The following is a 27,375-nucleotide window of genomic DNA, read 5'->3' as shown; positions in this document are numbered from 1 at the left end:
AAGGGAGATATTTTAGCAATAGGATGTTGTATGAAGGAACTGACTCAAGATCCCCAAAATGCTAAAACTGCCATTTTTCAGGATTTGGCCAAAGTGGATAGAACTACTTGGAAAAGCCCAGGGAAGGAGAAAAAAAGGCCAGGCTAGGGGGGGAAAAAACACTGGATAACCATGAACCATTTTTTGTCTTCAAGTGGGAAATTGCTTGCAAGAATTTAAGGAAGCTTCAGTAGCTGAACAATTCACGATTCAATATAATATTCCCAAATGATTGCAAATAATCTTTCAGTATTATATATCATAATGATTGGTAAGTCTTAGGTTTGCTATCCAACTATATCAGCAATGTTTGTGTGCATATGTCCTTGCATATATGTATAAATAAATTTAGCGTTCACACATTAAGTATTGAATTCTTATTTTTGTTGTATTGAAAGGTCACATATGCAACACACTACTTTACTTTAATCTCCAGAACTGATGTTAATCCTTTTGTGCCAAATCTGATTTTCATAGGAACTAAATAAGAGAGCAATCCTATGGCCCGCTAGACACTGTCTAGCGGGCCATAGGATATGGTCTATTCCGGGAACCAACCTCAAAGAACTGACCTCCTGCCTTGTCCCGAGGCAGCACAGAGAAGCCCCATCCTCCATGCTCGGAAGATGAGTGCAGAGCAACTGAAAAGGGGTGAGGCTGTGGGATGTTCCAGAGTGGGAAGAGCAGAGCTGCGCATACGACACATCCTATGTGTCGTACGGCAGCTTCCTCTCCCAGCCGGGCCCCCTGCCGCTAGACAGCTGAAAATGGCTATCTAGCGAAAAAGAGCAAAGCAGGAGAGGCTTGGAGGGAATGATCCCCCCATGCCTCTCCTGCCTTGCTTTGGATAGGCAGTCCCCTCCGAGGTCAGAGGTGGCCACCTATCTACCCAGGATTGCACCCTAAAGTATCTTAAACTACTTTTTTAACATCAAGCAGGCAGATGGGTTTTGGCATGATAGCTAGACTAGTATGAAGAGGAAGCAAAGCAATGTTATATCATAGATGTTTTTGCCTTAGCCTACATTCTTATATACAATTACTTGGGAGTAAGCTCCTTTGAAAATAACAACATTTATTTCCAAGTAGACACATATAGGTTTGCACTGCAAGATGTCTAAGGCATTGACTAGAAAGTATTTAGATTTATTTATTTATATCCGAACTCTTGATTCAATTAATGTACTGTCCTTGTTCATTTATGACATGATGATGTTTTTTCCCCCCAGAAGTTTAGAATAATGGACTGGTAGCCTCCAGTCATATATCGGGACTTTTCACGTTCCCCTTTTCTACAACAGCTCCCACACACCCAATTCAGTGCATTATCTGATAACAGTGCAAAGGGTTACAGTCAGAAGCAAACATCAGCAAAGTCCCAATACACACATGGAAGTACTTTAGGTACATATGTGGAGGCCTTTGGATCCTGTTCATGCTTAAGAAAACTATGAGGAGGAAAACAACTATATTCTAGCCTTCCCCACCTCACCCTCCCATGTTCTCTAGGTTATGCATTCCTCCTTTTCCAAGAAGAGAGCTCTGTTCAAGCATTGATTGATGCCTGCCTTGAAGAAGATGGAAAGCTTTATCTGTGTGTTTCCAGCCCCACTATCAAGGATAAGCCAGTAAGTAAACACAACGTGGTCTTCACGTCATAACTGCCATCTGTCTGCAGGCTACTTCTCAGAGGATGAAGATTAAGATGACGATGATGAGGAAAAAAAGTAGAAGTAAGTTTTTATTTAGGGCCAATAGAGATGTGATTTTAAAATGTGAATGCATTTATGGGGTTGGGGGAGAGAGAAGGATCACTACCAAATAAAGGAGGGTTAATTATCCACACACACGCCCAGCAGTCCTGCCAAAAATTGTCATATCTGTTTGAGCCCATGAAGTTGAACACCTGATGATATTTTGAGTGATAAAACAATTATCATATATTCTATTTCCAATCCAATTATCTGTGCCATTGCTTCTGTAACCAAAACTGCATCACCCACGCACAAGAGGAAGGTACCACCAGATTTTGGCAGAACCCAAGGTTTGTAGAAAGTACAAAAAATCTTTAGGCAGAACCCCCTGCTAAAAAAGGGGAACCTTCAAACAAAAGACCCCCCCAATGAATGAAAAATCAAGGGGGTAATGGAATGGAGTATCTGGAAAAGGGGGACAGAAGAAGAAACACGTATAAGCTATTTTTAAATGTCCCGAGAGATGGAAGGGAAAGCTGCCCATAGAAATCAATGGAAAAATCCAATATTTTAATATAGGCGGAACTGGCCACCAGTGTGTCCACCCCATATCCCACAAAAGGTGGCAGCAAAGAGAAATGTTGTTAGTGTTTTTAAGGTCTTGCTTAATGTGAAACATTTAAAAAATAATCTTGATAATTCAAATTCCAAAACAAACACGGTTCATTGCCCCATATTGCAAGTTGGAAGGGACTGTGGCTGGGAGAGTGGTTTATGACAGCTCTCCAGTATAATTCACATTGGCCAGGTTCAGACAACCAGCTGGGAAAAGAAGCCACAGTGGCTTCTTTTCCCCGCTCCACATGCGCTGCTCATGTGCCTGCCATTTCCCTAATTAGCCTTGCTGAGCCACAGGTTGCCATGTCATCCAAACCCAGTGAGTTGCGCAGCAGGGTGGCTTCCAAACCACCCCGCAATCCTTGGCTTGTTGTAGGGGTTATGGGGTGGTTTGGAAGCCATACCTGCTGTGCACCTTGCCATGACATGGCAATCCACACCATGGTGAGGATAATTAGGGAAATTTCAGTCATGTGAGCGGCATGCCCAGGGCGGGGAAAAGAAGCCACAGTGGTTTCTTTTCCTCCGCTGATAGTCTGAACCCAGTCACTGAGTACTGCAGGTCAGGCTCTGAGTGGTTTACAACAACCCTGCAATATTGTTGTCCAGAGGTGTTAGTAGAGCCCTTTTCCAGGTTGGGCTGAAGGCGCTGAGAGAGTATATAACAACCCTACAATTTTATTCATTGCTTTTATTGCCACACTACAGGTTGGGCTGAGAGAGTAGTATACAACAACTCTGCAGTGTAGTTCACAGTTATACCCTTATGGCAGGTTGGAGGGCTGTGCTAAAGGAGAGGAGCTTAGAGCAGCCCTGTAAAGTAGTCCACTGTTAATACTGCAGGTCAGAGGTAGAGGTGGACCTGAAGCTGGTTTGGATTCCCAGTCAAAAATCCCCCCACCTATCAGTTTGCAGCAAAGGTCAGTTTACCTCCTCCCATACCAAATCAAGCATTCAGCTGCATACAGAAGCCTTATGCTCCATTGACTTGGATGCAGAATGGTTGTACTTTTAAATGTTCAAAAGTGGAGGGAGGCGGGAATGCACATGAAGTAAGACCCAGGTTACAGCAGGGACTCCTGTCTTTGATGTCCGTTTTAGATTTTTTCAACCCCCTCACCCACAAGCTCAGGTAACAATGTATACCAGGGATGCACTGGCTGACATTTTATATGGACTGAGGAAAACACCGTTCCAGTAATCCGGTTAGACTGAGGAAAACACCGTTCCAGTAATCATGCTGTTCTCTTCCTTTGTTTTAATAGGTTCAGATCCGTCCCTGGAACTTAAGTGATAGTGACTTTGTGATGGATGGTTCACAGCCTCTAGATCCTCGAAAAACCATTTTTGTTGGTGGTGTGCCCAGGCCATTACGAGCTGGTAAGTGTAGAACTTCTTAAGTATTATGCACTATTCTTAGTAATTAATTCTAATACAAATACACATACAACTCCTTTTTACAATCTAGTTCAATCTGAGAACTTTTGATTTTAGAGAATATAATCCCTTAAAAATACATTATTCAGTTTAAAGGTGGATGCAACTGAACACTTGTCATATTTGAGCTTCTTTTACTCTTTGTTAGCATATTCCACATACTGATTTGGCATGTCATTATTGTTAGTGCTTAACTAGCCCAGCTGGGTTCCAGAAGTGTCTTACATCAACAATGAATACACATTGTCAGGCACTGATAACAAGCCATCAGTAGGCAGTCTCAAATGTGTCTTCTGAGGGGGGCGGGAAATAATCAGCACCTGGCAACACATATTCCCACAGAAGTTTGCATCAGTGCATAGTATAGACTAACACAGAAGAAACAACAGGTTGTATAGTAAAGGCGTGGATTTGATTAATATTTGTATAAAATATAACTTACCTCACACACACATTTTGATAATGAACATTTCAGTGGAATTATCACAGTTTTAAACATTGTGTTTGCAATTAGGTTTTCGAAAAGGCCTTTTATTACAAAGCATTGCTTATCCTTTAAATATACTTCACCTGACTTTGAGGAATCATTACAGGCTTCTTTCACTAATGTTTAGAAAAATCAGCCATCTTACTATTATAATTCAAAACAGACAATTCTAGCAAAAATGTATTTCTAAATGTATTATACAGAATTTTATTACTGGTCTGCAACTGATTGAATGAAATTAAATGAATTCTCTTACGCATGTCACATTAATGTTACTTATTCTGGAAATTTGCCAGACGTCAGTAATGTCAGCATGATGCATAGCTTGTCTTTGCTAAAGTATTAAACTAAACATCTGCAAACTACTTTTTATTGATTATGTATAGAAAAATAAATTTTGCTTTATTTTCAGGGCTTCTGTAGAATTGCTGTCAGGATTCAGCAATATCATACCCGGTTTAAAAAAGCAGCTAGTGATTTCCCCCAAGTGATAGGCTGCTTTGGCAATATTTTGCTTGCAAAATTTGCTGTTCTCACGATAAAAGCTGCATGTTGCAGGCATCGAGGAGCTGCAGCAGAGGAGGAGGGATCCCAGGATGTATAGCTGCATCTGTGAAACATTTATTAAATCATTTCAGCCAATTTATATCCTGCCCTTCCACTGAATACCAAGTGCTTACAGTGGCTTCCAACAGTTTATTCAAAATAGCAATAAAACAACAAAAACAGTAAAAACAATTGAGATAGATAAAGTAGATAGCATAGTCTGAGAGTAAGGGATACAGTCACTAAAAATCTCAACGTGCTGGTTAAACACCTGTTTTGGTTAGGCACGCGGAAGAGGGTGTCAGATGGTAGGGAGTTCCACTATTTTGGCCCAGATGCAGACATTGCTCTCTCATGTGTACCAGCTAGTCTTGTCTCAGCCAGTGTTGGGACATGAAGATCCTTCCCAACACAACTTAGGAAAGGAGTGAATAATATTTTCAGGACAATAGTCTTTAATATATCTTGACCCCAAACATTTAGGGCTTTCAACGTAATCACCAACAATTTGACTTGTGCTCAGAAACAAAGCATTAGGTGCAGCTGTTGTAAAGGAGGAATAATATTTCCCACTAGCACCCAAGCCACTGCATTCTGGATCAACTAAAGTTTCTGGAGACTCTTCAAAGACCATGTGGTAGACAGATAAATTTTATTATGGTCGTAGATCAGCACATGAAATGTACAATAATTACACAAAATGTACATAATTATACAAAAACTCAAAACTACTGACATGACCTTGGAGTATTAGCCAATTGGAATTATTATTATTATTATTATTATTAACATCTCTGTACTGCCCAATAGCCAGAGTTCTCTGGGTGGTTTACAAAGATTAAAAACATTAAAAATACAATATACAGAGATTAAAAACCATTTACATAAAAAAAACACAGGAACAGACAATATACACAAAAGAAACATATATCTAAAACGACTTCAAACAATCTCAAAAGCAAAGAACTATAACCATAAGACATTCCAGGATCGATTAAAACTTATATGCTGCCAAATGCAAGGAAGAAGAGAAAGGTCTTAACTTGACGCCGAAAAGATAACAATGTTGGCGCCAGGCGGGCCTCGTTGGGGAGATGATTCCATAATTTGGGGGCCACCACCGAAAAGGCCCTCTCCCTTGTCGCTGTCTTCCAAGCTTCTCTCGGTGTAGGCAGCCAGAGGAGGGCCTTAGATGTTAAGCGTAGTATACGGGTAGGTTCGTGTCAGGAGAGGCGCTCCGTCAGGTACTGTGGTCCTAAGTCGTGTATGGAATAGTACTATTTTACCAAACGTTTGCAGCAAACACTAGCAGCTGAACAAAACCTGTCTGCAGATCTGTAATCTGAGGACCCTGATCAGAAAAAAAGATAACATTAATTTGATCTGCCTGGCACTTTTTGTAAAATAGGTATAATAAAAACACAGCAAATACCTTGATAAAAGGAACAATATAATAGAACATGCCCAACAGTTTCCACATCCCCCCCACCCCATCACAGAGGCATGGATGTTCATGGTATGGAATCTTCCGATATCTTCTCTCTAAAAGCAACAGATGGTAAAACATTACATCGAGCTAATGTAAATGCTTTTCTGAATTTGGGGATTATTAAATTACTCAGATAATTTGTAGGCAGAAGTACCTTACTCTCAGAGAAGGAATATTTTGTGACAGAACTTAAATAGTTCTGTAGTTCTGTATCATGTTATTCATTGTTTAATAGTTAGTTTTGCTTTAAAATATCCAAGGGCTATTAAACTACCTGTTGTAAACCCGTAAGTCAGTAATTTCTCTGTCAGTAACCTTCTCTATGTTGACTAGAAAGCGTATGTTGCAGTCAGTGGAACCAATCTCATAGGGAAAAAGACAAGTTTGAGCCAAAAGTTTATCAAACAAATCTATGCATGGGCCTCCATAGAAATTAAGCCTGCCTCCAGACACAGAACCACATTAGGAACACAGCATGTAAGAGATTATAAGAAGGTCTCAGATTTGGGGGACCAAAGTTTTCTCAGGAATCTCAAACATAATGGGAACAACTACAGATCTCCAGAATTAGCGCTTTTAAACTTATTCCACGGACAGCATAGAGACCTATCACATAAGAAATTGGTGGGATATCTTTTAATAGTAGCAGGAGTGCTTATTGCCAGATACTGGAAAGATTTACAAGGAATGTCGATAGCTAAATGGTATAAGGTATGGGAAGTAGCATTAATAGAAAAATTGACTCACAAGTTATGCATAGCAAAAGGACAAAAGAAAATACTTTCGCTGCCGAGTGGTGGACTTTGATTGCATATATGCATTCAGTCCTAAAAGCCTTTAGTAATATTTGGCTTACTTAAGGCACAAATCTCCTTTAAATATGTTTATATTTATATTTGTAATATCCCCCTAAGGCTCCTATTTATTTTTTGTGAGTGTGTTTTGTACTAAGATTCCATATGCTATTTGAATTATTGTGTGTGGGGGGTTCTTTTTTCTTCTCTTTTTTCTGTTCATTAGTTTTATTTTATATGATGGATTTTGTTGATTACTGTTTATGGTATTTTATGTATATTGTCAAAATGAAATAAAGAATAATTTTTAAAAAGAAACACAGCCTGGGACTACAAAGATAGCTCTCAGGAATTTAGTTTGAAGGACTTCAAAAGGCCCATAATTATCATAAATGCACAACTGAGACCCATACATCCTCTGAGGTACTACCTTAGCTACAAATACCTGAATAGCCGAAGAAATATAGTGTCCTCCTTTAGTATGGAAGTCTTTAAGCAAGGCTGAGACACTCCTCTGTGCATTTGCCATGGCATTTTTTATTTGCACTTTCCTTTGATCTGTCATCTATGTTTAAACCTCCTTCTAGTAAAGACCATATTTTTAGTCTTGTTATAATTAATAGTTAGAAGTTCATTGCTGCAATAGGTGGCAAGTGCTCTTAATAGTTGTCCCAAGACAATACTCATCTGAGATAGTAGCACTGCATCATCAGCATAAACAAGAACTGACAGAGATCTAGCGTCCAGTTCAGGGGGATAGAAACTAGTATCAGCTAAACTCTTAGCCATCGAATTAATGTAAAAAATGAATAATATGGGAGCTAAAATACAGCCTTGTTTTACTCCACTGAAAGTTGGAACAAGGTCAGAAAGGTGCCCTACATGATCACAGCATACCCTCAGCTGGCTATTTTCATACAGGCTACAGATAAGCATTAATAGTCAAATATCAGTATTAGTAGCATCAGGTTTTTCCCACAGTCTGTTCCAAGGGATAAAATCAAAGGCTGATTTGAAGTCAATCAAGAGTACCCCCATATGGTGCACATTGTAGTAATCCAGCCTGTAGATAACTAAAGCATGTGTCACTCTCTGACCACTGCAAGAATGGTGTAACTGGTGTACCAGCCTAAACTGAGCAAAGGTTGCTATCTGGGCATCCAGAAGCAAAACTGAGTCAAGAAGGACCCTCAGACTAAAAAGCTGGTCTTCCTACTTGTGGGTTGGTCCCTTTCCTAAACAGAAGCACCTTTATCTTATTCTGGATTAGGATTCAGTTTATTAGTCTTCATCTAACCACTGACAGCTTCCTGTGATTCCTAGAAATAGCCATCTGACATCTGCATATTGATTTTTTTTAACAGCAGTTGCCCTGTAGTGTCAGAAATTTTTTTGAAAACAGTTTCCCAGAAAGTTTTTACCAACTTACATGCCTACCACATATGCATAAAAGAACCTATTAAATTGCAACTTCTCCACCAAAATGCTGAAACAGAGTTATTGATACAGTATAATTTAAGAGCTGTCCAGTGCCATCTAAAGAGCATTTTAAGAGTTCTCACTGAAGCTGTTCTTAAAGGTGGTTGAAACCAGATTTGCAACCATTTTTGTTCATCAATTTTTATTTCTAAATCATCCTTCCAAGACAGCCTGATATTGTTGGCATTACAATAATGGCAGCTTAGCCTTTCAAGATTTGTCTGCTCCAATGCAGTGATGTTCAAAGATTCTTCTGTTATAGGTTGACCTCTAACAAATAGATCTCTAATTCTAAACATACCCTTCTCCTCCCACTTCCCATATTGGACATATTTGTCTCTATCCCTAAAATGTAATAGGTCTAAGAAGGGTATGAAGGTGAAAGTGATGGGGCAAGAATTTTTTCCCACCTCTTCCACACTGTCATAGTTGTTTGGGGAAATGGGTTGTCAATTTGCTTTATCTTGAGCCATGAGGGAGAGAGGAATGGCATAGCTCTAAAAGATGGTATTGCCTGTTGGAGTTCCATGCCCACCCATACAATTCCTTTTGAATTGCATATGATATGAATTAGTTGTTTTAGCTGGAAAGCATCATAATAATACTTCACATCAGGTATGCCTAGACCCCCTTTATCTCGGGTTTTATATTTAATCAATCGGCTAATTCTACTTTGTTTATTTTTGTGAATAAAGCGTTCCAGGATATGTTGCCATTTCTCAAACCATTGCTTAGGGAATATAACAGGTAAAACCTGGAATAAAAAAAGAAGTTTGGGGACGATCGCCATCTTAATGGCAGCTATTCTTCCAAGCCATGATAAATGCAGTTGTTTCCAGCCCTCTAACGTATTAATAATACTCTTTGTAACGTTATGATTACCACATTATGATTACCATTATTACCACAGGAAGTAGTGATGGCCACCAGTTTGGATGGCTTTAAAAGGGGGTTAGACAAATTCCTGGAGGAAAAGGCTATCAATGGCTACTCGTCTTGATGGCCATGTGCTATCTCGGTACAGAGGCAGTGAGCTTATGTACACCAGTTTCTGGGGAACATGGGTGGGCGGGTGCTGTTGCACTTATGCCCTGCTTGTGGGTTCCTGGTTTGACAGCTGGTTTGCCACTGTGTGAACAGAATGCTGGACTAGATGGACCCTTGGTCTGATCCACCATGGATCTTCTTATGTTCTTATGATAATTAATACAACAGAGTTGACATAAATCCTTTGAAATTAACACCCAAGATATCTGAACCCACTGTGACAAAGTTAGTAACATCGATTTTGAACAGTTAATTTCTAAACTTGAAACTTCTATAAATTCCTGCAGCATTGCCTTCAGAGGTAAAATGGCCCTATCAGGATTACCTAACATCGAAAGGATATCATCCGCGAACAAATTGATAATTAGGGATGGCGGAGAATTCCGCCACAGATCTCAGTGAGGCCGAATGCCAGTGCATTTGGCCCCCCAAAATCCATGGCGGAACGAAGCCCCCCCACCCCCCACCCTGCGAAAGGCGCACGAAACGGAGCATGTACCTGGTGCCATTCGCGCTGCTTTGTGAATGGCGGCCACATCTGCAGCCACCATTTGCTTCACAATTTTTCCCGTGATAGGCTACGTAAATACTTACGTAGCCTATCATGGCTAACTCAGGGATGCCATTTGCTGTAGCTGCCGCCATTTGCATTCCCTTTTTTTTTGCTGTGATAGGCTACATAAATATTTACGTAGCCTATCACAGCGAAAAAAAAAGCGACGCAAATGGCGGTGGCTACGGCGGCCACTATTTGCGTCCCTGCGCAGCCCAGCAGCGGCCTGATGTCACTGCGAGCAGCCCCGGCCAGCGGCTCCATGGAGTCGCCGCAGAGCGGAGCCAGCCGGCAAGGATTTCAGGGGGAGGGACGGAGTGCCTCCCCCCCACTGCGGATGTCACGAAACGAAACAGGTGAGTCGTTTCGTACATCCCTATTGATAATATGTTCTATTCCATTAACACGGATGCCCTCTATTGGTTGGTTTGAATAGCAATTGCTAGGGCCTCAATTATTATGGCAAATAACAACAGAGACAAAGAGCAGGCCTATTTAGTACCTCTATGCAATTGCAGTCTGGGAGATTCCATTATGTTGGTACAAACCACTGCAGATGACACAGAGTAAATTTGGTTAATAAGATGCATAAAGTTATCTCCAGAGCCTAGTTTATTTAATATAGCTTGAGAAACCACCACTCCACCTGATCAAAGGCTTTAAAAGCATCCAGTGGCAGTAAGGCTGCAGGACTTTTGTGGGTACTGATTACATGGATAACATTTAATGCTCTATATATGGTGTCAGCTATGTTTCTTGTGGGGATAAAGCCAGTTTGATCTGGAGAAATATATTGTCCTATAAATAGGTTCAGCCTTTTGGCCATTACTGTTGATAATAATTTTGTACCTTGATTTATAAGAGCTAATGGGTGGTAAAAGCCCATTAAATGGGGGTCCTTGTCGGGCTTTAGTAACACTATTATTTTTTAATTATGCCACATACCAGGTATAACTCCCCCTTCTAAGATTTTATTAAACAGTTTAGTAAGCCATAGTGTTGATTCCTTTTTAAAAGCTTTATAAAAATCACTGGTGAAACCATCATCAAGAATGGTGATGATGACGGGATTTGCAATTTTTTAGATTCTTAATGGCTTCAGTAACCTCCATTTCAGGTATAGGTTGATTTAAATAGGATCTGTGTTCAGGAGAAAGGGGTTTTAAGTCCAACTTTCTTAAGTAATCTATATTATTTGGGCTTGGAGAATCAGAAGAATATAAATTGGAATAAAAAATTGAGCAAATTCCTCATTAATTTTTTTATAGCAAAAAATCTTATCACCTTTACTGTTTTTAATCCCCAGAATCAGATTCCGATTCTGCCTTTTTTAAAAGCATTTTTTAAAAGCATTAGCCAGTAATTTTGAACATTTATCTCCTGATTCATAATAACATCTCTTAAAGTAGGCTAATGACATACTCCATAATATAATATAATAATATAATATAATAATATACTCCAAATCACTGGACAATCTTTCCTAGCAATTTCACGTAGATGTTGAATAGCATGAGAAACGAAATAGAACCCTGCAGGACTCCAAAGACCAAGGCTTCAAGCAGAAGTCCACCTGTACCACCTTCGGGAAGGTGGGACTGGGACCACTGTAAAATGGTTGCTCCAAAGCCAGGCCAGGTGGACCAAAAGGATATCACGGTCAATGGTAACAAAAGCTTCTAAGTGGTCCGGTGGAAGTAACAGGGACACACTCTCCCTCTTCATTTCTGTGCATAGATCAACCACTAAGGTGACCAAAGTTGTCCCTCTTGCCAAATGAGGCCTGAAGTCAGATTGAAATGAATCTGGTAAATCAGTTCCATCCATGAACCCCTAAAGCTGAGTTACATCACATTTTGACTATTGCAAAATGTTCTACGTGGGGCTAGCCCTGAAGAGTGTCTGGAGTGCTGAAGACTGTGTGGAAGCTTCAGCTGGTACAAAATGCAGCAGCTAGGCTGCTAACCAGTGCATGGTATCAGGACCATATTGCACCTGTCCTGAAAGGCCTGCACTGGTTGTCAATTGCTTTCTGGGCACAATTCAAGGTGTCAGTTTTAAACTTTAAAGTCCTGAACAGCTTAAGACTTGCCTGTCTTGCTATTAACCTGCTCTGGTATTAAGATCTGCAGGAGAGGCCCTTTTGAGGGTGGCATTATCTGCAGAGGTGCGCTTGTGAGGCACGCAAGGAAGGGCTCTCCTGTTTCCCCCCCCCCCAAACTATGGAATATGCACTCTCAAGAATTACGATTGGCCCCTACTCTCTTGGCCTTTAGAAAAAGTGTAAAGATTCATATTTTCAACTTGGCCTTTCAAAAAGTGTAGTTTTAAAGTGTTGATGCTTTTTACTGTTTTTAATGTTCTTGTTTTTATTGTTCTAAGGTTTTGTTGTTTTCATTTGTTGTACACTGCCTTGATGGCTTTTTTGTAGATATTGATGATGACGATGACGATAATAAAAATAAATGCAACAACCATTTTAAGATTAGATGGAACTATGCCCTCCCCTAATGAGGCATTTGTAATTTTCTTAGCCCACTTCGGCAAACTTCCTCTGGCTATCTTAATAAACCAAGCTAGGCAGGGGTCAAGCATGCAAGTGGTTAACCTCACACTTCCATGGATCTTGTCCATATCGCTGAGCTGCACAAATGTAAAAGTATCCATCACAAAAAGACAAGCAGGTGTCCATGGTAACTCTATGGAATCTACTATAACCGTAGAATTCAAGTTCAAGCAGATACAAGCAACATTATCTGCAAAGTGTCTAGCCCAGGGCTGCAGAAGCCCCAGCCTGCTGGCCTAACCCAGCTTCCCGGGCTCACCAGTCTAGCCTGCGGAGACCCCTGGAAGAATTCCCCTGGAGGGAATACCTACTATTATCTCCAGTCTCAGGTTGTGTACCCAGCACCCCCATCGGGGAAGCTGGGTACCACACAAAGCCAGAGACATGACCGGTGCCAGGGACATCACAGTGCCGGCAGAGTGCCTTTCTTTGTGCTTCTCTCAGCACAGAGCAAGGCTGCAAGCAAGGTTAAGAACTGGTCAAAAACGTGTATCGCCATAATGTTGGAAAGGGAGACTGATATTTTTTCCAATGAACTCAGTAATGGTTGAATGTGTATCTGGTAAACACATGGAGACATACAGTGAACACATGCCCCAGAGCCATGATTGGCTGTGTGTCCCAGGTGCATGTCTGCAGTTTGTTTATAGACATAGCTCTCCAGTTCAAATGTTGCAGTTATCTACTAGGAAACACAGAGTGTACTAGCATCAAACTCATGTATGTGAATTGACTCTGACATATGGATCCACTTAAAGAACTTTGCAAATTCTTCATGCCAGACTCATCTGATCTTTTTGTTACAATAAAGACCTATTTTGATTTTTAAATGAAAGTTGTAAACTGTAACATTAGAACAGGCCTTGTTTAAAACAAAACTGTCTGATTCCTGGAATACCTGAGGGACAAGCTTCGCAGTCACCTAGCCATGGATCTATAGATGACAGAAAATCAGGCATGGACATCCCTAGTTTCCACACTCTTCCTATCATATCTACACAAGTGTTGATGGGTTCTACCCTTAAGGGCAGCCTAAAACAAATGTTAAATAAATTAATAAATAATAATTATAAAGCAGACTGTAGTCCACAAAAGCTTATGCCATTACAAATTTGTTAGTCTCAACAAATGCAACAAGTCTCTTTGCTACATATAACACAATTTCCATGACTCCATCCCTCAGAACAGCAAAAGGTTGTGCAAATTAGGCCTACATGCATGTGATCATACACATAACACCAGTGTTAAACATTACCTTCAAACCCATTACACGTTACATGGAAGGTGATTGTGTGAACTGGCCCTGGAAGAAAGCAGCTTTGCCATTTAGAACTCAGTAATATGCAGGCTTGGTTAGAGTACTGGCCTTGTCTTAAAACACAATATCCTGCTTTAGTTGCCACGGATGCAAGCACAAGCCTGTGCCACAACAGCAGCTAAAGTGGCACCTTGTGTGATCAAAGCCACACAGTCTTAAAAACCCTCCCATTACTGCAACTTTATGGTAGTACTACTGTGAAGGACATTTAGCTTGAAGTGCCATAGGTAGGCCAGGCTGCCTTTACACCTGCAAATTGCTCTTTGTGTGATGCTACTGTTCCACATACAGCAGGAGTGGGCAACTTGTGGCCCACCAGATGTTTTGGCTAACAACTCCCATCAGCCCTGGCCAGCAGGGTCAATGGTGATGGATGATAGAGGGACACAGTTTGCTCATCCTGATAGAGGGTCTTGTCTCCTTTGCTAGCATAATAGCACCACAGGCAGGTGCTGCCCTGATGCAGGGGATTATAGATAGCACAGTACAAGCCAACATTTTGTCCCAGTGCTGGGAGCTAAGCACTTGATTTTATGCTCTACTTTGCTGTGCAGCATGGCTTAGGATCACGGATATTGTTTACCCATCAAATAACACATTATAGTTTATCAAATATTTCCCAGTTTAATGTGCTACTGCGATGTTTTTTGTTCTTTCATAGTGGAATTGGCCATGATAATGGACCGTCTCTATGGTGGAGTTTGTTACGCAGGAATTGACACAGATCCTGAACTAAAATACCCCAAAGGTGCTGGGCGAGTTGCTTTTTCCAATCAGCAGAGCTATATTGCTGCCATTAGTGCTCGGTTTGTTCAGCTTCAACATGGTGATATTGATAAACGAGTAAGTTGAATATAATTAATGTCAAACTTATATTTCATCTGCTTTCCACAGATTACAACATGATAATATACTAACTTGCATCTTTACAGCAACTGTTCATTCATATGGGAGCAATTAAACAATCTGGAAAGCAAATTGGGTAGAGGGCCCAAATGTGGGGGTGGAGCGGGAGACACATTACCTAGGCCTGGAAGTCCAAGGTGTGCCGGCCTGGGCTGCAAGCTGATTATCATGGGGAAATAAATGAGGCTAAATTGTAGATCATGCCTCTGGATGTTTATGGAAATGTATTTCCCAGTATCTATATTGGTTAACTAAATCTTATAAGAGCTTGTGAGACTTGCTGGGTCCGATCAAAAGCAGCATTAGAATGGAACAAGCAACATTCTGAACTGCTGGTGACCTCTAGAACAATGAGTGACTGCCTTTATAGTAAATTAGTTAGGCCCTGGGTCTCCAGAATAAGAATGACACTTAATTGCACAGATAGGAGAGCGGTATCTAAAATGCCTTTTCTACTTCTGTGTAATTAATATACATACATGCCATACGACTATAAAGGCACCCAGAAATAAAAGGAGCTCAAGAGTGCAATCTATGTGTGTGGCTGGGGAATGCTGGGAGTTGTAGGACTTTTCTGTGTCTAAACACGCATAGGATTGTACCCTAAAGAAAGGAACCTAAAGAAGTTAAAAGAAGCCAATCAAAACAGACAAGGCCTTTTAGCCAGGGGGTTCCACATTATGAGTGGACCCAGGCCCAGAAAAATTATGCTTGGGCCCTGATTCAGGAGAAAAATCTATCCCAACTGGACACTGGTAACTTCAGTGGCTGACGTCGGAGGGTACTGCTACCCATCCATCCCAGATACTATAGATAGTACTATCTAAATATCTTGCATGGAAAAATATAGTGGCTAGAAATCAGGGGCACTGCTGGGGACTTTTCTGAGAATTTGCTCATGCAATAGCTAGGGTTAATGTCAATTTGTCCTGGAGCACATGTAATTTTGTATCATATCTAGTGATAAGTATATATGGATGGATTCATAAACCTCTGTTGCTGAAGAATATTCTGTGATGACATCATCAAGATGACCACTACCACAAAAAAGAGCAAACCTAATTATCTTGTTATCTGTTGGATTGGTTTTACTGTATGATCTCTCATTGGAAAGCTATTTCTATAAGCTACAAAACATATTATTTTCACTTGTGACTATTTTTTCCCCTTTCATTCTTTTTGGTGAAAAACTCAAAAATTTGGATGGCAAACACCATTTTTAGAAGTAGTATGAAACTGACTAGTTTATTACAATCAATAATCAATTTGGTGTTTGCAATCCAAATGAAGGGGGAAATAGCAATTTCATCAGAAGACAAAGAAACATGTTTTGTAGCTTATGGAAACATATTTCTGACAAGAGTTGAAACAATAAAATAGATACTGAGATAATGAGGTTTGTTCTTTTTGTGGCTGCAACCATTCTTAATTATGTCATAACACCTATGAGCCACACATAAGAAAGTGACATATATATTCTTCAACTTCACAGCTTTATGAATCAAATGAAACCATCACTAAATTTGCTAGTGAATATATTTTCATATATTATGCTCCCAGACTAAATATAAGCTAAAAGGAAAGCCACTTTCCCAAGAACGTAAGGAAAAGGCAGAGGTGAGGTCTGAGCTCCAAAATACAAAACCACTCTTTTGAACCCACAGATTTGTACTCCAACAGCCATTTCTCAGAAGGCAAATGTATGAGGCAGTGAGTACAAGGCAGTGGTGGGGTCTGAGCCCCAAATGCCAAATCACATATTTGCCCCCACAAAGCACAACAAAATGTCCATTTCACAGAAGGCAAACTGGTGATGCTCAGAGAAACACACCAGAGTGCACCACACACAGCATGGGAAAACACCGCCCTACACACACACACTGGGCAACTTCACACTGAGCTTTTACCCTGCGATTGAGATTGCTCCTTCGTGGAAGTTTGCCGGCTCTTTACATGACACCGTGATCATTCAAGGCGTTCCCTGCACTAAATGCCCTTTGTCCTATTTTTAAATAGATTGCAGATAATGAGCTATCAAATTACTCCATTGTGTTCCACTTCAGTTTCCTCCATGAAAAGAGTAAAAGCGGCAAGAAGAGGAGCAAGATCAGTGAAAGATAATGGAAGACTCAGATACGGGGAGAAGGGGGGAAGGGGGAGGGGGAAAAGGAAGCACGTGAAAAAGGGAGTTGTCGTGATCCTGCATTTAAAACGGAAGCAGAAAGCCCCGTTTAAATGCAGGATTTTAGGCTGTTGTAGAGATGCCCACTAGCCCCCCCCCCAGGATTTTTCCTACCACCCCCAGCATACAGGGATAAGCCTGTGTATGTGTTATTCTAGGATACACTGTGGGTTAGTTATTGTTTTTGAACCTTGGCAGCTCCTGTAGAATTGGGAGCAGCAAGCAACAGGGTGGAGTTTCTGCTAAGCTCTCACTTCTGTGTGTGCTGACTAAAGAACAGTTGCATTTGAGGCCCGCTGATTCCTGCAGTCATTCCTACAATACAACATTTTTTGGTGATGAAGTTGGGATTCTGAGACCTATACAGGCAGCAAGGACTGTGAATTCATTTACACAACTAACTGGTAAGCAGTCAGCTAGACCCACTTAAGAACTTGAGCAACCCCTGTGGTTTTTTTAAAAAAAGAGAGAATTGAAGTCAAAATGGCTGCTCTGGGTTATAGCGAAGAGTTTGATGTTAGTCAACCTGCTTCCCGGGATTCTTATGCAGAACGGCTTTCATTCTATCAAATAAGATAGCCAATGCTGAACAAAAGTGAGCTGTGCTCTTAACTGTTTGTGGGCCACAGACATTTGCCATAATAATATCCCTCACTGCTCCTGCCTCGCCCCAAACTAAGACATTTGATGAACTTTTAGGATTATTGAAGATACATTTCTCACCAAACCCTTCAGTTATTGTGCTGAGATTTAAATTTCACAAACAAATGCGGCAACCTGGAGAGGGCATTGCCACTTATATTGCAGAACTGCATCATCTGTCTCAACACTGCAACTTCAGGGATTTTCTAGAGGATATGTTGAGGGATCGCCTTGCCTGTGGGATTTATGATGAAGCACTACAACGACGTCTCCTGTCTGAGCCAAATTTGACATTTGCAATAACTCAAGAAAAGGCATTAGCAAGTGAGACTGCATCACTATATGTCACAGAACTCAAGAGAGATGCAGATGGCCCTGTAGGCCCCTTCCAACCCTACTATTCTATGATTCTACTATTCTATGATGATGTAAATCCTATCCAGAGCAAGCAGTCTGAGAATTCTGGGCAGCAAGGTCAACAGAACACAAGAAATGCACCCTCCATAAAATCTGCAGATAGTCCTGGCTCACCTATTCCTGCTCAGGCTGTGGAGGACCACATTAGTACTCTCTGTGCAGATTCAAGGATGCTGAGTGCAGGTTTTGCAAAAAGAAGGGTCACCTTGCACGAGTCCGCCATTCAAAATCTGTCAGCACAAGGCCAAGTAACTATAACAAGGAGTCACTCCACCTAGTGTCTCATGGGGTTGATTATCCACAGGGTGATGAAAACTCAACAGCTATATCACATTCAGGAGGTCTGTGGCAAGGAACCTCATGATTCTGTGTTGTATGCAACAGTATTAATCAATGGTTGGAAGTGCAAAATGGAAGTGGATTTGGGGTCTGGCATATCCATAATTAACAGAGACACCTTTAAGCACATATTTTCTAAGGCCCTTGCTCCAAAGTTGTCAAGGCCATTTTGCATTCTGCATGATTACAATGCAAAGAAGCTCGATATCATTGGATGCTACACTGTAGATGTACAGTATGGGTCCTTCCAAGGGAAGCTTTCACTTATAACTGTGGAGGAGCAGAGGAAAAACCTCTCATCAGTAGGGATTAGTATTCAAGGAATTAATGTCCTTACTATAGGTTGGCTTGCAACAATTGTTAATACATTTTCAAGGGTATTTTCTGAAGAAATGGGAGAATACAAAGGGAAGCCAGTGTCACACCATCTGGATCCATCTATTGCACCAATTTGCATGAAAGCCAGGAATGTGCCTTTTGCATTGTGGGGAAAAACTGAAGAAGAGCTTGAGCATCTCACCAAGCAAAGTATGCTAGAACCAGTTACACACACCCAGTTAGCTATGCCCATTGTGCTAGTATTAAAGCTTAATGAGAAGGTGAAACTGTGTGGGCATTACAAGTGCACTGTGAATAAGGCACTTAAGCAGCATCTATACCCAGTGCCTGCTGTCAATCAACTCCTCTCTGTTCTTGGTGGAGGGAAGGTCTTTGCAAAACTTGATCAGGCCCAAGCATATCAACAGTTGGTCACTGATGATTGTACAGCAGATGCCCAAACAATAATCACTCATCGAGGGGCATTCTGAGAAAAGCACCTACAATTCAGAATTTCTGTGGCCCCTGGACTGTTCCAACAATCCATGGAAATCCTACTTTCTGGAATTCCAGGTGTATCATATTTTAATAATGTCCTGCTCATGGGATCAACAGAGGAAGAACTGGCTGAATGACTTCAAGAAGTCCTACATCGTTTTGACAAATCCAGCATTCATGTAAAAAAGGAGAAATGTGAAATTGGAACCTCCAGCATAACATTTTTGGGCTATCATGTTGATGCTTCTGGCATTCACCCCACTGATAAAAAATACGTGCAATTCATGATGCACCTGCTCCAAAAACAAAGCAAAAACTCCAAGCCTTCTTGGGACCTCTCAGTTTCTACCATGTGTTTGCTCCACAAAAGGCAACCATTGATGAGCCACTGCATCACTTGCTGGGAAAAGGAGTTCCATGGAAATGGACCAGACAGCATGAAAATGCCTTCCAGAATGTCAAACACTTGTTGAGTTCAAATTGTGATGGGGAAAAAACCACTAGCCCTTACTACTGATGCTTCCTCTTATGGGGTTGGTGCAGTGCTAAGCCAGAAATTTCCAGATGGTACAGAGGCACCAATTGCTTATTATTCAAGGACTATGTCATCCACTGAATGGAACTTTGCACAAATTGACAGAGAAGCCATGGCTGTTATTGCAGGGGTCAAAAAGTTCCACAACTATCTCTATGGCCATGCTTTTGAAATACACATGGACCACAAGCCTCTTCTAGGAATCTTCTCTCTTGGTAAGCCTATTCCCTGCATACTATCACCCCACATGCAAGCATTGGAGCAATCTGCTCCATGCTTATGATTATACACTTGTCTACAAACCAGAAAAGGCAATAGCTAATGCTGACCGATTGAGTCAGGTACCACTTCAAATTCCAGATTTTGTTGTACCTCCTTCACTGGAAGTCTTGATGCTAGAAGCCCTTCCTGACTGACCTCTTTAGGCTGATCAAATTGCTAGGCTGGCTGCTCAAGATCCTGTACTGGCTCGTGTTTTAAATTGAGTATGAGGGGCTGGCCAGGTGACAAACTGCCAGAGGAATTTAAGCCATTCAAACACCATCAGCATGAGATGTCTGCCCATAAGGGATGTCTGCTATGGGGAAACCATGTTGTTATTCCAGATAAGGGTCATCAGAATGGTCATCTTGACTACACTGCATGCAGCTCATCCAGGGATTATTTCCATGAAAGTATTGGCCAGGAGCTACGTCTGGTGGCCTGGTATTGACTCAGATATTGAAAAAGCTATAAATGAGTGCAGTACTTACCAAGCCACTAGGCACAATCCACCAAGTGCACCTGTCTTTCCATGGGAAGTGACCAAGAAGCCTTGGTCAAGAATTCATATGGATTTTTCAGGACCATTTCAAGAAAAAAACGTTTTGGTTGTGGTAGATTCTTACTCAAAGTGGCTTGAAGTAGTCTTAATACCATCACAAACAGCCACTGATTTGCAACCAATGCGTTGCCTGATACTATAGTGTGAGACAATGGGACTGCATTTATATCTGCTGAATTTAAAACATTTGCAGACAAGCTGAACTGATGATACAGACAACAAAAGATGCCCTGAAGTGCATTGTTGGAGGAGACTGGCCAACACGCCTTGCCAGGTTTCCCATTGCTCAACATGTTACTCCTTGTGCAACAACAGGAGTCAGTCCTGCAGAGTTACTTATGAGGTGGCGTCTAAAAACATGTCTTGACAGCCTCCACCCAGACTTAGCTGAAGACTTACAAAGCAAACATGAACAAGCTGTGGATGCTGCCTTCTCAGCTCCTACTCTCCGTTCATTTGTCCCACAAGATCAGGTGTTTGCTAGGAACTATGGTGCTGGACTGAGATGGGTTCCTTCCTCTATCACTGAGGTCACTGGAACTGTGTCATACAAGGTCCAGTATGCAGATGAGTCAGTGTGGCATCACCATGTTGACCAGCTGAGAAGGTGTTCTGGCCAGAGCAGGTTGTCATCAGCAGAGGTAGCTGCTGAAGATCTATCTGGAACTGATGAGTTTCTCTCATTGACTGTTGAAGTGCCAGAACCACTAAGCAATGGGAGCAATACTCCTTCCTTACCTACTGCAGTTACTGAAAGGAAGTCATCTGAGCAATCTACACCTACTAGTTGACTGTAGAGACCGTGCTATGAAGGGGTTCCTTCTCGTAAGTTGAAAGACTATGATAGCTAAGGGGGAAGGAATGTTATGTATTCTAGGGTGCACTGTGGGTTGTTATTGTTTTTGAACCTTGGCAGCTCCTGTAGGATTGGGAACAGCAACAGTGGGTGGATTTTCTGCTAAGCTTTCACTTCTGTGCGTGCTGAATAAAGAACAGTTGCGTTTGAGGCTCGCTGATTCCTGCAGGCATTCCTACTATAGTATGCCATCCTGAGGTCCCTGCAGGAAAGGTAGAACACAAATTTAACAACAGTACTTGTATAGTGTTCTAAAGCATAACTATTCAAGGCTAAACAAATCTTTTTCCTCTCTTTTTTATTTTTATTCATGTTTTTTAAACAGGTGGAGGTAAAGCCATATGTGTTAGATGACCAGATGTGTGACGAATGTCAGGGTGCACGATGTGGTGGAAAGTTTGCTCCCTTTTTTTGTGCCAATGTCACTTGCCTGCAGTATTACTGTGAGTTTTGCTGGGCGAATATCCACTCTCGGGCAGGACGTGAATTCCATAAGCCATTGGTTAAAGAGGGGGCTGACCGCCCACGCCAGATCCACTTCCGCTGGAACTGAGCCTGGTTCTCCAGTATCTCTTTAAGGAATGAAGGGTGCATGTGGCTTACTGTGTTTGAAGATACTGACATGCAGAAGAAATAAGTGCATTCTTCTGCTTCTCACCCCAACTCTCAATACATGCATCTTTTTCAGCAGCCAAAACACTACAAAGCCTCTTGTTTTTCACCAAAACCCTACATCTCAGGCTTACTAATTTTTGTGATATTTTCATGTTAAAATAAAAAAAAATGTTTTTTTGTATTTTCTCCAACTTATTTTTATATGTAAAATTAAAACTAGATATGAGAATGTTTTTTGCATAGGGGCACACTGTCTGCTGCTATATTTAGTGGGTGAAGCGTGCACTTATTTCTAAACATGGGTTTTTAACTTCAAGATCTGCCCCAGTAATTACCAAAGGTAGCAAAAATAGTGAAGAGGGAATATGTCTGCTACAAAAAAAGCTTATTTTTATTGTTGTTGGTATTTTCAGTGTATACATCAATTTAAAAAAATTAGGGTTGATTTTTTGCTCTCCATTTTGACTTGCAAGAAATAATACCTCAAGATAATCTGATTTATTAGCTATTTTTAAACATTTATAATCACAAGCTGTATTAGCTTTGCTGCTATATAGGTGTTATGTGTAATGCCACCTATTAATACGGGACTGAAACATTTTAAGATACACTGCATTACAGATTAAAATGCAGGCAGCACAATATGGCATAAACTGCCATAGTTTTAGAATGTGAAAAATTGCATGTTTACTTACCTGTATACACCTTATGCATGCACTAGATCTAACAAAAGGTGAGTTATTGCAAATGTTTTTTTTTTAAGGTTCTGAAATCTAGGTAGCATGAGCAAACCGCAAAATTTGTAACAAAAGAGACTTGCATGCATTACTGTGACTCAAGTTTTTTTTTTCTAAAAATGTCCTACATGTGTACAATATGCAAATTAGTTTTAGATTAGAAAGTGCAGCCATTTTGTGACCTGGTTGGTAGTGGAATTCGATTTTTGCAGACTGGATGTAATATTGTAATCCCTGTGCAACTTTGTGGTGTGTGGTTCTAATAGCGTGGAGTGGTGTAGCATAGACACACGTTTGAGTAAAAAACTAGATTATATTATTATTTATTTCAGCCCCTTTGATTGTTCATGGTTAAAATTTCCTCTACAAACCAAAGATGGCCAGCCCACTGCTAACCAGTCACCAAATGGGAAACTACTGAGAAATGAGCATTAAAATGTGCTCATGCAAGAAAATTTAATGCTTTAGTAATAAAACCTAATTAAAGTCAAAATGGAGATGGTGTAATATACAGACAGCTAGTTGCAAAAGCTAAATCTTACCTTTAAGACAACAGTGAAATCCGGCTTAAACTCTGTGTACTTGTTTGACCTTGGGCGTATATGAATCTTCTGTCAAACTGGGGTCACTGTTGCATGAAATGTAGTTAGTTGACTGACAATTAAGCATAGTGCTTTAATTTTTATGAAGGAGTTCTAAGTAATGACAACGCTTGCAAGATTTTGGAAAAACAAAAACTTTTGTTGATACTGAATGCAAGATGTTCATTAGCAGTATTTTTGTCCATCCCAGAACATTTTAATGCAACTAGCCCTTACGTTTCAATGGAAGAAAGAGCTACTCTGCAGTTTAAGCAGACACCCAACAAAAGCAAATGCAGAATTGAAAGTCTTATTCCAAGAGAGAAATTTACAAGGGTTATGCTCTTGGCAACCCCTTGGGGACAATCCTTCATGTAAGCAAAGCGTTGCTCTTATATTGGTTGTCTGCATTGTGCTTTTTGTACTGTTCAAATATGTGGTTCATGTCTAATTCTGCTGTTTTGTTGTGGCTATAGTTCAAGTTTTTAAAGTTTTAAAGTTGATGCTGTTTTAAGAAGAGCTTTCTAAATGATTTATTTGTCAATGTACCCTATTTGTTACTTAACCATGATCCTCCAGATTTTTTGGAGTATTCTTTTCTAACCTTAAGCCCTGCCAAACCTTGATCCATTTTTGACATTTGTTATGCACTATTTTTATATCTCTGTGAGAGATTTTTTTTCCAACTAGTCAGCTATTTTAAGGCACACTTTTTTTGACAGATGACATCTCCTTTGCTATACCTCAATTTTTGGAATTTAGAAAGAAAAAATCAGTAGTTTTGCAACGTTAATTATTTAGATATAATTTAATTCTGCAGATGTTTTTAACTTTATTTTCATATTTCTTGCTTGAAGTTTAAAATTGAAGCGCCTTTACATATTTTAAATAATGAAAATGAATATGGAAAAATAGTACACAACTGAAATAATTGGAGATGTTGAAAAATCCTTTCTTCCCCCCTAAATAAAGCTGTAAGAAAACATGAGGATACCCTTTTTTTGGTATGGGTAAACTCATCTAAATATTAGGCTATGCTTTTCACTTCATTTCCAGAGCTATTGAAGCTAATAGCTGCTGTAACCGGCATCTCCTCTTTCTCTTCCTTTTTAAATCCATGTTCTTAGGGCACAATCCAGTTGGAAGGTCTCCAGCATCAGTACCTTTGGAAATGAATGAATGCTGCGCAGGAGCACAGTTATTCTCTTAGCTCCCATTTATGTCAGTGGGGACTGGCACATACTGTGTTCTTGCGCAGCTCCTGTTTATTTCAATAAAGGATGATGCAAGAGACCTCCCTAGTGGATTGTGCCCTTATTCTCTTAACTGTTTGACACTGTATTGTTTTTTGTTTTTATAAAATCATATTTATTTCACTATTTTTGTAGGAGATTGTTAATTTTATTGTATTTTTGTATTTTTAAAGCTTCTTTACTTTTGTTACCCCAAATGTGCATATTGCTGTCCAAACGTATGACTGTGGAGGAAAAAAAATACTTTAAAAGTCCACACTTTTTGTTAAGAAGGAAACATTTAGCATTTATATATTTGTGTATGGAAAACACTTGATATTTTATTCCCTGTTGCATCTGGCTGCACAGAGCCTCTCCTCAAAGATGCTACAAAACTTGAATATAACACATTTTGGAAGGCTGACTAACCTCGATTCTGTGTTGTGACGTGCAATACTGTTTCTAATGTTTGTATAAAAAGAATAACAGTGTAAACCTTTTTAATGCAAATTTTATTTTTTTCATTGCATCTTTTGCAAATTTTATCCACAGTGTCATTTTTTACTGTCAGAAAAAGAAAACCCCTTTTGTCATTGCAAATATTTTTTAAAATCCAGAAATCTTTGTACTGATGTAAATGATCGTAGTTATTTTGGATAGTGTTTTGCTAACAAAAGGAGAGACTTTTTTCATGCATATTTCTATTTTGTTGTCATTTTGGGTTTTGTTTATTTGTTTTATTTCAAATAGTAAAAATACTTGGAATAATTTTTCATATTCTTGTCATTAATATTATTTTGTATTTTTATGTGGAAATATATAATTTTATGACGCTAATTGCTAAAAATTTATTTTATGTTGAATTATTTTTGGAGCTGAAATCTTTGTAATATTAAAGCAACTAGTTTCTAAATTCCGAGTTTCTGTAAAGAATCGCACAAGTGGTTTATGGAGTGTTTGGATTGTAATTATAAATGGTTCTTTGATATGCAAATTAATATTTTCAGTTAATTTTATTTTGTATTCCTAATGGGGTGTTAAAACAGTTTTTATTTTTTTCTAAATAAAAATAAAACCCATGCTTTTTATGGACACAAAGGGAACAATGCACCAGGCACTGCTGCTGAGCTGTGGACCCCCGATTTCAGTGGCACCCATAAAAGCCCCACTTAAATAAGAGGGTGTTTCCCAGCAGCAGTGTTTGGTGGATTGCTCCCTTATTTAATCGCCTTCAGCTTAAAATCTTCTGTTAAAAACTTTTAGTTCATTTTACTGTTATCTTCCAGGTGTCTAAATCTCCAGTCTGTCTGTTGTACTGGTAATTTAACTCTGTAATGGAATAGTTTGCTGCCAACTATTTATATAATAAGTAATTTTTAAATATTTGTAATATTGTTGACTGACTAATAAACCATTAAGTTATTGGCATATTTTTTCTCAGAATTGTATTATCTTGTATTTGAGTCATGGACAAACTAGCCACTCAGTTAAATAACGGGATATCTTTCATAATTTTTTTAAGTTTTGTTTCCTTCATGTAAGAACAAGCCCCACACACCGTGCTAGTTTCTCTTGAGGTTATGCAAAACTTAGTTTGTAGTGTTTAAATGTTTTTGGATAAAATTATTTTCTTGAATATATACTGTGTCACATACATTGTAGTCTACTGCATGTAATTTGCATATAATTGATTTGCCCCCTGAATCCTGAAAACATCCCCAGTCATTTTCCTTGACTGTAGAACACATACATGAGAAAGTTATCTCCCTGGCCCTGCTCAAACAGTACTGTCAAGGGGTGCTTCCAGACGAGGCTTTTACTGAGCAATCACCCTGCCCCATTCAAAGAATTTTATACATCCAGACATCATCTTCCATTTGTAACCCTCCTGTGCTTTCCCACTGATTCTGCTGTCTTTTTTGCCACAGAAAATCCGTTAAGGAGGGAAAGATGAAATCGCTGCACAATGTCTTTGCACTAAGAGCCACCCACTGGAAGCACGCTAGACCGGTATTGCTCTGGTGCACTTCCCTGCTGAACTGCACAGAGAAAGTAACTGTATGCGTGATGCTCACTTCACACTCCATCCCCAGAATGAAAGAGAGGACAGGTGGCCAGCTAGGGAGGTCCTGCTTCCAATGAATGTGCACAACACAGTTCACTCATTGATTTCTCTGCATAATAAGTAGGGTGGGCAGGAAAAATGCTTTAACTCCTACCAGATTGTGATTCTCCCCAGAAAATACCACCCAAGCAGGGCTTCTCTGCTCTCATTATCATGCCATTATCATGTTATCATAGCTTGCATTGTGAGGCTGAGGGACAGAACTCCTCCCAAATGTTTTTAAAATAAACTATCCACCATGGTCACATTCCTGTGTCTGGCACATCTTTTTATTTCCACCTTCATTTTAATCAGCATTGCAAGTCATCTTAGCATTTGAAGGGACAGAAAAGTATGATTACAGTTTTTTTGGTATTTATTTCACTAAGTATTGGGGAAATGCGTTTTTGTCTTAAAAGGAAGAATAACAGAATTACAAGACACTCCATATTGTTCAGGCTTGAAGCTGGATTCTGGTTAGGACGCAACACTCAACTATGGTTTCGTGTTACGTGCATGAGCC

The 27,375-nt window shown here is 40.0% G+C and overlaps 1 protein-coding gene across 2 annotated transcripts in view; it reads left to right on the top strand.

Annotated features, from left to right (window-relative positions):
• CPEB2 (cytoplasmic polyadenylation element binding protein 2) overlaps positions 1–27,119 on the top strand; it is a 122,375-nt gene extending 95,256 nt beyond the window's left edge. For both annotated transcript variants that reach the window (XM_084857101.1, XM_084857100.1), the window contains 4 exons: positions 1,549–1,667; positions 3,617–3,731; positions 14,729–14,910; positions 21,909–27,119. In XM_084857101.1, the coding sequence (XP_084713227.1) occupies positions 1,549–1,667; positions 3,617–3,731; positions 14,729–14,910; positions 21,909–22,136 (644 nt within the window). In that variant the 3' untranslated portion in view covers positions 22,137–27,119. The remainder of the gene's footprint in view (positions 1–1,548; positions 1,668–3,616; positions 3,732–14,728; positions 14,911–21,908) is intronic.
• Positions 27,120–27,375: the final 256 nt, after the last annotated feature.

This window comes from Heloderma suspectum, chromosome 5 (assembly GCF_057233095.1).
Source record: "Heloderma suspectum isolate Gila_16-S chromosome 5, 16-S_ref, whole genome shotgun sequence".
NCBI lineage: Eukaryota > Metazoa > Chordata > Lepidosauria > Squamata > Helodermatidae > Heloderma > Heloderma suspectum.
The sequence above is the reverse complement of the archived record's forward strand: the minus strand, read 5'-3'. Positions and strand labels throughout refer to the sequence as shown.